We start from the raw sequence: 11,478 nt of genomic DNA, 5'->3' as shown, positions 1-11,478 counted from the left end.
CATGAAGTCATCTCTGTAATGGATAGCATGATGTCTCATGAAATAATGAGTTGATCAAGGTACCTTTAGAGCAGATTATGCCACCGGTAAGAAGGTTTCATTCAGCACTGAGGTAAGTTCATGATAGGGTATTGTTGACCCTCTCAGCTGTACATAAACATCTTCTAATAGATTTTACTAGCAAAACATTTGCTATATGCCAGGTGTCAGGGCATTGTTAAGTAAATCCAGCAATAAAACCACATCTGGGATAGCAGCTGCAATTGAACTCATTATTTAACTACATTTTTTATACTCCATCATCATTTCTTACATCGTTGTTTGCCGACTAGTCAAACTGAAGATATGTGTAGTAAGAAACACCATATCTTCACCTTCCGTGTCCTTGATGGGGCAGACATCAAGAATATTATTTTTGCTTATTATATTGATAGCGGAAGGAAGTTCTTATGGCTCTCACTTGCCCTTTTTTTCCACAGGTCAAAGAGCTAGTCTGTATTCTGCCAGTTTCTGGAAGTGTTTCTTGAAATTTATAATGAAGATAATGATTACACGGGGAGTTCAGAGGTACATAGGTCTACTGTGGCATTGACCAAACCATAATCCCAGTTATCACCTCATCTCTATAGGCCTTTACTATGACTACTGGACCATAGTGGCTTTGTGGATGCCCAGGATTAGCTGTCAGTTAGCAGGGAATTATAACCGCTAAGTGTTTTATTATTCCCTCCCTAAAACACCCAGTTACTCTGATAAATGATGGCAAAATTCCTTCAAGGAAAACTAGGAAGTACATTTTTGGCATAATTTTTTGGTCTGTGTATCCACTTACTTTCTCAATGAATCCCACCCTCTCTTTTATTAAGGCAGTCTGGGTCTAAGAATAGACTCATGACTAAAATCGTATTTGAGATCTGGACTCAATCGTGGTGATTTAAATCACATGTCTCTTTATCAAACCTTTTGCTTCTGTGTGTATTTTTGTCTACACACATCAACAAGACTCTGTAGGCTTACCAGCTCCTTCAGTGTTGAAGAAACCATGACTCTCAGTTAACCATATTAGTCAGTGCATATGACTCTAATAGAATAACATATTCTGGGAAGTTTAAACAAAAAAATTATTTCTTTACATCTTTTGTATTAACCTGGATGGAAGTGGAACACATTATTCTTAGTAAAGCATCCCCCAAATGGAGAAGCAAGAATCCTGTGTACTCAATTCTGATATGAGGACAGTTAATGACCTAGTTCATGGTGGGGGGAGGGGGTGGAGAAAGGGAGAGAAGATAGAGGGAAGGACAGAGAGGGGTGGAGGGGATCACTGTGTGTGACACACCTTTTGTAAGTGGGACACAATTATAAGAGGGACTTTACCTAACAGATGTAATCAATGTGACCTGGTTCTTTGTACCCTCAGTAAATCACCAACAAACAAACAAACAAACAAAAAAACCCTTATTTCTTATAGTTCTAGAGGCTGGGATCCAAGATCAAGGGACTGAAAGATTTGTTGTCTCATGAGGGCGCTGTTCCTGACTGGCATATGGTAGTTTTCTAGCTATATTCTCATGCAGCCAAGAAAAATCATCTCTCTTATGTTTGATCATATAAGGGCACTAATCCCATTCATGAGGTCCCCAGCCTCATGACATAATTATCTCCCAAAGCCTCCACCTCCTAATACCATCAATCTGGGGGTTAAGAGTTCAACATATGGATTTCGTAGGACACAAACATTCAGTCTATAAAAGTAACACCAAAGATAATTGCAGGCCAAACTATGCTGATCACTGTATGGCTTCTGTTGTACATTCATGTAACTTTTCCTCTGGTGCTTACTGTAATTCTGGTTATTAAGTGCTGCCATCTGGCCCTTGCTATCCTGGGATTTTAATATGCTTATTAAATACAGGGATTCTTTGAGATCCCATTATCTTATTTGAACTTTAGGGGTCCAATTCCATTGCAGTATTACCTATTGTTATTCATGGCTGATAGGTAATAACCATCTCAGCGATTTTTTTTTTTTTTGCAGTTTTTGGCCAGGGCTGGGTTTGAACCCACCACCTCTGGCATATAGGGCCGAAGTCCTACCCCTTTGAGCCACAGGCGCAACCCTATCTCAGCAATTTGTAAGGCTGCTGGAGTTTCCTTCATAAATGCATTAAAGTGAACAGGGTGCCCTTGTGTGAACTTAGGGGCAGAGACTGAGGATAGTTACCGATCCATCTAGCTTCCATTTCTTTCTAAAACTTTGGATAAGCACTTTACAGTGCCAAGGACATTTCAGCTTCATTATTGTAAGTTACCTTTGACTAAAGGTTTAGTCAAATAGAAAAGCAAACTGTTAGAAACACTCTTACCTACCAGATTTAATATCCTGAAGCCAGACTCTTTGCTTAGTGCACCCACTCACATCAATACTTTTTGCTGATCCAACATTATAATCCTTTTATTCTGATCCAACACATTTAGAACCCATTCCCATATGGAATCTCAGATTTTTCTCAACCAAACTGGCAATTCTTTTGGTGCACATAGCACTTCCTCATAAGGCTAAGAGAACACTTAAGGATTATAAATGATTTCCTGGTATTTTTGTGTATTTTCTGAGTTCTTTGCTGGATCAAAAGCTGCTATAGTGAGATAAATGAGGGGAGAAATATGGAAGTAAAAGAAGAAAGTGCATTTCTCTCTCGCTCTCTTTCACATTTTTCTCTCTACCCTAATGGCTATAAGAAGTTATATTATTCTTTAGCCGCTAGTTAAAACTACATAAGTAGACACAACATGGGCTATAAACTGGATGAGCAGGGAGTTAGGTACTGGATAAGTCCCATTCAAAGATGCCCTGGGGTCTACTATTTCAATGCCAGCTCTGCTAGCAAGGCATTTTTAAAATAAAATATATTAGGCTATATGGAGAAGGTGAGTAATTGATATAATAAAGCTTCATCAAAACTTTTAGGGTTTTCATTAAATGTCAGGCTACAGTAAATCTCCAAGTGCTGGACCTTTTTCCTGTAAGTGTCTCGTGTCATAAACATGGCTATATTCTTTTGAAACATCGCTGCTTAAGGCTCATTCTTCAAAAACTCTTTCCCACTTTTGACATTTTTATGGGATGGCCCTTTAAGGTGAAATATTAAAGGTTTTCACAACGGTGATGCTTTGGTATATGCTCACTGATATAACCATGATGGTTAACCTGAGGGGGGAAAGGTGGCCTTGGAAGAAATATGAACAATTTCCTTTAAAGAAGATATCGTGATTCATCTGACACAGGCTACCGTCACATAGCAGTTCAACGCGTGGGATCTTCAACTTGACTCTCAAGGTTCAAATCCAGCTCTTTCACTTACTTGCTGTGTGCTCTGGCAAGCTTAACTAAATCTGTACTCTTCACTTTCCTCATCTGTAAAATAAAGAGATAGTAACAGTAATTCCCTGTCAAGATTGTTTAGGATTTCAATAAGCTAAGCCATCAAAATCAAAAGAGTCAGTGCTTTGTAAACCACAAGAATTATATAATAGTTTGTTCTTTTAAAAATTTTTTTATTATTAAGTCATTTGTACATAGATCGTAAATACATTTGTGCCATTATAGGTTTCAATGGGTTGACTATTTGTACAAATTAGAATGGATTTATCAGGTGTAGAGCATAAATTTTTTAATCCTATAATTGGGTAAAAGTGGTAAAGGCTATGTTGCTTAGTAGGATGTAAGCATTCCAATAGTTTGTTCTTGATATTTTATATATTTTTATTATTCCTTCTTAATTGTTGTCTTTTTGTAGTGATCATCAAAAAGCAAAAACAATAATATCAATAACTAATATTTCTACATCACATAATAGCTTATAAAGAGTTGCACTTAGATTATGTTACTTGATCTTCATAGTCATCCATTTTGATATGAATAATTATCATTTTCATTTTTTATTACAAAATTTTACACTCAGGGAAAAGTTATGATCTGCCAAAGATCACACAGAGTACTTATTTTGAGCAGGACTTAAATGTGTGTGTCCCTTCCTTGTCCAAGTGTAACTCAATTATACGGTTATGTGATTCATGTTTACCAGAGTTTGCACTCCTAATTCCACATGCCAATCAATTATTGACACCATGCATTTGGTAAGTATGTTATTTATATTATCTACACATGATGATATTACATTTGCTAAAAATTCTATATTAATTTTCTAACCTTTTATAGGGAAAATACTGAAGCTTACACAAATGAAGCAAATGTTATAAGTTATAGAAACTATAACAATAATGATAATAATGTTGCACCTCTTTCTTCCCTTCTTTTAGTCATTCAACAAACAGTTATCCTGGTTACTGTGCAGCACTTTGTGGATAATTTAAAGAAAGGAAGAAATAGACCAGGTGTAGTGATTCATGCCTATAATCTTAGCATTCTGGGAGGAAAAGGCCCATGGCTTGCTTGGGGTTAGGAGTTCAAGATTAGTTTCAGAAAGAGTAAGACCCTGTCTCCACAAAATAAAGAAAAATTTGCCAGGCGTAGTGGCATGCACCCATAGTCCCAGCTACTCTGGAGACTAAGGCAGAAATATTGCTTGAGTTCAGGAATTGCAGGGTGCAGACAGCTGTGATGATACCACTGCACTCTACCTGGGGTGATAGAGCAAGACTCTGTTAAAAAAAAAAAAAAAGAAAGAAAGAAAAGAGAAAATGTAAAGAAGGAAAGAAAGAAAAAGAAAGGAAGGAAGGAAGGAAAGAAGAAAGTTCTCTTTCCGTAAGTTTTTAGCAAATATAATAGATAAAGATAAGCAATAAAAATTAGACATCATGAACAAAATGTTTTTAAGGATAAAAATATAATTAATATAGGAAATTCAATAGTATGCAATAGAATGTTTTTCATCATAGCACAAAAATGTATCTGTTTTGTTTATTATGGAATCTTTAGTACATAGAAGAGTGCTTGAAACACAGGTGTTCAATTACTGTTTCTTGAATTAAATGGATTGATGAATTACAAAATATAGCAAGTGTCAGAAAGGAAAAGTCCTGAGGGCTATTAGACTGAGGAGTTAATCTAAATCAAAGTATCATTATATTACGGTTTCTTTGAGGATGTGCTACTTAAGATGAGACTGAGAAAAAGACAAAGAAATGGCCAAATGAGCGGCATCAATATTTATGGATTGTGTGTTACCGACTAGCCTTTGCTTTACAGAAGTGATGCAAGCAAAGAAGTCACCACCTTCAAGGAGCTGCATTCTTGGGGTAGAAAGATCCTAATCAAATGTGCACATACTCTTACAAACATAATATAATACCAGATCGTATACATTCTAAATATATTTAGTATATACAATTTATAAAACAGAACTGGCAGTTGGGCTAGAAATACAGAGAGTTTCCAAAAATTCAATATGTTCCATTACACAGATATAAAGCATCTGCTTTAGAAGGACAGACGAGTATATGTAACCATAATTTATGACCATTTAGAACAATCCCTGGCACCACATAGCACCCAAAATGTCATCCCTCATTACTGGACATTCCTGTAAGGCAGATTAGTATGCAGTGAATAATCAATAAAGCCTTTTTATAAAAATGACCCTCAAACGTAATCAGAAAGAATGAAAATGAATTAGGCAGATGATGAAGAGGGAAGGGTCTCCTAGAGTAAGGGCATAGTATATGACAAGACAAAAATGTGAGATTTGAGCCATTATTTTAGGAGCCTATGTCATTCTCTCTTGACTTAGAGTTTTGGTTATCAGAAGAAAAGTGTATCAGAAGAGGTGAAACATGTCTTAAAATGACCCTTTGCTCTGGAGAAGCAAATTATTAGGGTAACATTGAGGTTATGGCGAGGCCCTCAGTCTCCACTAATCCCCTGAATCCTCTCCATGTGCCCATTTTCCAAATTCACTATTCTGTGCCAGGCGCTGTATTAGGGGCTGAAGTGAACAACTGGACTTAACACCTACCCTCAATGAGATAACAATATAGGTAACTTTTTTTTTGAGTAATTTCTGTTATCCAGGTATGGACTCAATTGATCTTCTATTCAATCCTTAAAACAACTCCATAAACTAAGTAGACTTTTTATCCTCTTTCACCTAGATGAAGAAACTAAGGCACAAAGTCATAAGTTTTGGCCACCATTGTATTCCTAAAGCTAGGCTTGGTGCTGGGCATCAGTTTCTTCATAAACAGTACTGAATACATTAACTAGCAATGGACAGATGAGTCGTGCAGAGACCTTGCTTTGCTGGGGCCAGAGTTGCACACACTTGATCAGGTTTCTGTCTCCCTGTTCATTTTGTGAAATGACGGGAGGGCAATGGTTCTCCAACTCTGAACTTTCAAATGCATGACCATGTCCAGAGGTTCTTACTAGAAATTCTAATTCATAGTGAAGCCCATAAATCTGCATTTTAATAGATACTCCCAAGCATTTAATTCAAAGATGGTTCATGATTTTGAGGAAAAAAGAAAATTGCTATGTACTATGGGTTCACGGTCATTACAACCTGATTTAAGACAAGCATATAATGATTGTGGGTAGCCAGTCAAAAGAAGGAGAACAGTAACATCAATGACAGTGTAAGCAAATCACCAGCTGCAAAGGACCGTAATTACCTATCTGCTTCAGTCAGATTGCAGGGCTTCTAATACATGGCATTGTTGTCGTTTTGAGCTCAATTCTTTGCTAGGGAAGACTTTCCTTTGCTTTCCAGAATCCAAAGCAGCATCTCCAGGCTCTACCTTCTAGATACCAGGAGCTCACTCTGACTCTCAGGTTGTGACAACAGAAAATATCTCCAGACATTGACAAAGGCTCCGTGGGGTCAAACTGGGTCCAGTTGAGAACCACCGCCTTTAGGAAAGACAGAGCTTTCTTCAGTTCCTTTCCTGTAGCCACTTTCGTTCTTCTGACATAGAATCCTGCAAAACCCCTGATTTGTTTCCTCATGCGTGTGCCCCTGTTTGTTTGATGAGCACAATGTACCTGAATTGCTTTATTCAGAACCTACTGTATCTATCTTCCTTCACACACATACAGCTGCTTGACAAATCAGATGGGACAGAATGTCAGGTCAACACATGGCTTACATCCAAAGCATCATAGGTTCTGGAGGGCTCAATTCCCTTTACACTGTTTGAAGTGAATAATAATTAACTATGATGGCTCGGTGCCTGTGGCTCAAGTAGGTAAGGCACCAGCCACATACACCTAAGGTGGCAGGTTCAAATCCAGCCCGTGCGCACCAAAACAACAATGACGACTGCAACCAAAAAATAGCCGGGCATTGCGGCAGGTGCCTGTGGTCCCAGCTACTTGGGAGGCTGAGGCAGGAGACTCGCTTGAGCCCGGGAGTTGGAGGTTGCTGTGAGCTGTGATGCAACAGCACTCTGCCCAGGGGGACAGCTTGAGGCTCTGTCTCAAACAAACAAACAAAAAATAATTAACTATGACAGTAGACTATGATCAGTTTCCCAGAAGATATATAGTATAAAAAGAAAACATATATATATATGTACATATATATATATATTTATATAGTAGAACCTCATAGCTGACCACCTCCCATCACTGACACCTCTTTAAGTTGACCCAATGTTCTTCAAGTTGACCCAGACATTTGCCCCCATCCATATCAGTACAGCAGGGCTAGGTCCTTATGTTGACCACCTCTGTATGCTGAGGTGCCTTGGGTAGTCAACTTGCAGAGGTTTTATCTACTGTGTGTGTATGTATAAAAGGAAGAGATGCAGAAATATATGGTCTCATAGATGTGCTTGGTAGAAATGAATGAAACAAGATGGGAAATATTTCATTGTGAAACTGACAAAAATCTAGATTTTGAAAAATACAGGAAATTTTCTTTTATTCCAATTTTTAAAAATCTTTTCTGAGAATTCACAAACCACTTATTGGTACCCAAGGATATGTCCTTCACCTTTCTTCTCCGTTAAATTTCTTGTAACTGCTCTCAGCAAGTTTCTGTCATATATGAAAAGAATAAGAGTGAAACCTGCTTGAGAATTACCAATGGGAGAATGGTCAGCTACGGTTGTATAACATTATTATGTATCATATTCTTATTAACATATGCAAAAAGATTACCGAATTTTAGCAAGATGCAAGGGGTAAGTAGACAATTATTTGTTATCCACAACATACTTCTTGTGAACTAATTCCGAGTTCACTGGCTAAGCAGACCAGGCAATTAGTGTGTGCATTGAATGAAACAGTTAAATGCCTATCCCAAGCTCGTTCCTAATTGAAACCGTAAAAGAGAAAAGGAAAAACAACAAGTGGGGTTTATATGGACATCAGATTTTACGTAAATTTATTCATCTCAAAACCTATATAATAAAACTTTATTTTTATTTACATTATTTGGAATGGGCTACCTGGACTTACTGTTTTGTAGAAGTGAAAAATGTTCCCTAATTAAAATGTAGTGGGAGAAAAAAACCTAGGAGGGTCAATGCGTATTTGCAGAGGAGACTAAAAGGATTGAGGATCTATGAAAGAGGGGAGAAAACGCCAGCCCTGTGTCTTTCGTTATTTAGAGAAAGAAAATAAATTGGTAGCCTTGTTGCCCCATTGGGCTTATTTAAGTGATTTCAGTAGGTCGTGCAACTGTCCCCTCACCGCCATGCACAAGCCCCCTTATTTCTGGCTTGAATGTTTACTGGAGAGAGAAAGCGTCTTAGGTAACTAGGTGGTAAATCGCAGTGCAGCCCCTGATCTGGCCAATTCGAGGTGGTCGTGGGGGTGATTAATGAGACAGCCGAAGACCCCAACCTCCGGCGGCTTCCGCAGGAAGCGCGATTTTAGGGAGGCGAGCAAGCCGAAGATGGCTGGGCAGGCAGAGCCCGCTCCCACCACCGCCGGCGGCTTCCCGTACAGTGGTTCCAGCTGCCAGAGGCTTTCTGGTTGCCATGGCAACTGTCGGGCTCTGCTGCGAACTCCAGGCAGAGCCTCTGAAGTTGGGTCTCCAACACGGGAGCTCAACAAACGCAGAGGCAACTGGGGAGGGAGAAAGGAGCCAGGATCACCCATGGCTGGGATGGTCTTTTCAAAATCAGATTTGAGTTTCTGCATTTGTAAAATGAGATCATTCCTGCCCGGAGTTCTTCATCAGTGTCATGGTCTGGTGCCTGGCGGGAGAAGGGAACTGCTCGTCCTCCGCTCAGGCAGCGGCAGGGGTGTGGGGTTGGAGCCAACGCGGTTCTAGCCGCGCACGGAGCCCGCTGGGGCGTCCACTCGCTGGTGACAGTCACCGTCCTCGGAATGCTCATTTGGGTGGGGGCATCGCGCCGGGGGCTGGGTCTACCAAGACAATAAGACGCCGCCCCACCCTCACAATTACAACGATAATTAACGAAAATTAGCAGAATCCTCGCGAGCCTGGGGAAAACCAATTAGGCATTGCCTGTTTCCCACGGGTCTTTCTGGGAAGACAGACTCAGAATCCAACCGCCGGAGAGGAGAGAGGCAGCGGCGCCGAAACAGAGTCAGACGGGAAGGGAAGCCGGGGAAGGAGGGAGGCAGCTTCTCCCGAGCGAGAGAATTTGTCAGGGCCACTGGAACGTCTCTCCGCGGCTGCCCGGGAGAAGAGGTTTGTTTTCCTTTTAGAAAAACGGAGCCCTTTTCCCTACTGGGCTCAATTTCTAGTAGGGGAAGCCCCGCCTCCCGGGGCGGCCGATTGGCCCGACTCTGCTTAAGATAATTTATGCAAGCATCCTCCCGCTCTGATTGGCTCCCCCGTTCAGTTCCCCCGGGAGTTGCGTCCTACCTGGCTGGGAGGTGTATCGCTTTCCCACACTCTGCCTGCTGTACTCGCCCGGCTGCTGCTGCGGTGGGAGGCAAAGTCCCGGCTTGGAGAATTGAGCCAGTGCAGACAGACAGACAGAAAAAGCGACCCTGATGGGTTCCTGGAAAGCTTTTCTCTTCTCCCCCTTTCTTCTGTGGAATCAAAGTAGAGGGGTGAGATTGATGTTCTTGTTACTGGCCCTGCATTTGGGAAACTGGTGAGTAAATTCAAAGACCTAAAACTATTCTTTGGTATCTACCTCGTCCCTTATTTCCATTTCTTTCTTTTTTTTTTTTAATTCTAAGTTAAGTCATTTACATGTCCCGACCCATGTGCAATATTTACCATCATTTTATATTCTGATTAGATCCGTTCACTTGCATATAGGAAAAAATCAGCTTATTTCTGAAGCATTGAGATTAGTTCAGTTTTTTACTTCAAGCAGAGTATAAAGTCATAAAGCTTTAGTTCCTGGGGAGGGTTGAGGGGGAGTGGAAATGACTTTGCTACTAGATTTAATGAATGAATGTCATTGAAGAACTTTCTGGATGATTCCATATTTCAAAGACAAAGTTATTTCAGAAACTTGTTACAATGCATGCCACAGATAATGCTTTTCTATCAACTAATATTGTTTTTCCCTCCCCTGCTTCTTTGGGTAAGTTGCTGGAACAAATCCATGTTTTACATCAAGAAAAATTATATATCTGGCTAAAAACGTCTATCAGCATTGCAAGTGTGTAATATAAAGACAAAAATGACGTTTATTTTATTTGAAACAGCTTTGAGTGGTTTTTATTTTAATTGGCTGTCCACTAGTAATTAAAGAATGTATGGCGGTATGAGTGTCTTGGCTGTGTGTGTGAGAGAGAGAGAGACTGAGAGACACAGAGGGGAGGGAATGGGAGAGAGGTGAGGGAGAGAGAGAGAGAGAAAGAGAGAGATTACCAGTCACAAACCTTCAGTTTAACAGAAGCAAGACTGGGCTCTAATACCTTTCAGTGAAACTTTAAAATCATTCTAGTAGAAAAACAAAATGCTTCAGTGGCATCTGTGTGTTGTGCATGGGAGTGTTGAGTGTACAGAGTTATAGGTTAAAAATAGACAATATAATGGTCTTAAACACCGTATTCATGTCATGTAACTTGTTTCAAATGAATCGATATTTAACATTATATTGTATTATATAATCCTGCTTAGAACTCAAGAGTAAAGGACACTCATGCAAAGACACAAACATGTCTTAGTAAGTACTTTTGTCATTGCTAAAATGAATTATTATTGTAAATTTTAGCACAAAACTAGACTGAACATCTGCCGTTACCACTAGGTAAAACAATTGTATTTTCTCTCAGAAAATAGAAATTGGATTAAAGTATGATAAGTAATATTAGGCTTGCTAGAAATTTTTTGGCAGTGATTTTTAAAATATTATTACAGTTTTGGTTAATTTGCCATGTGTTCTGCATAGGCACAAACATCCTACGAGATAAATACTTATTGTGCATGTTGCATCATAATGGCTTATTTCTTTGACTATGTTACAAAAATTTACACAAGATATTTAGGAAGAACATGTACCTTCCTAAGAGTATAAAAGTAAAAACAGATTTGCCCAGTGGTTTTCTGAAATAACAACCTGTATGCTTTTTTTTTT

General features: G+C 39.4%; 1 protein-coding gene across 1 annotated transcript in view; it reads left to right on the top strand.

Annotated features, from left to right (window-relative positions):
* The first annotated feature begins 9,880 nt into the window (after positions 1–9,880).
* The window catches only part of GABRG1 (gamma-aminobutyric acid type A receptor gamma1 subunit), an 81,394-nt gene continuing 79,796 nt past the window's right edge, over positions 9,881–11,478 (top strand). Inside the window, exon 1 of the mRNA XM_003794584.3 lies at positions 9,881–10,038. Coding sequence (XP_003794632.1) covers positions 9,935–10,038 — 104 coding nt within the window. The 5' untranslated portion in view covers positions 9,881–9,934. The remainder of the gene's footprint in view (positions 10,039–11,478) is intronic.

Source organism: Otolemur garnettii, unplaced genomic scaffold (genome assembly GCF_000181295.1).
Source record: "Otolemur garnettii isolate 467f Iridium unplaced genomic scaffold, OtoGar3 scaffold00083, whole genome shotgun sequence".
NCBI classification, from domain to species: Eukaryota; Metazoa; Chordata; class Mammalia; order Primates; family Galagidae; genus Otolemur; species Otolemur garnettii.
This window is presented reverse-complemented; position numbering and strand designations above follow the sequence as displayed.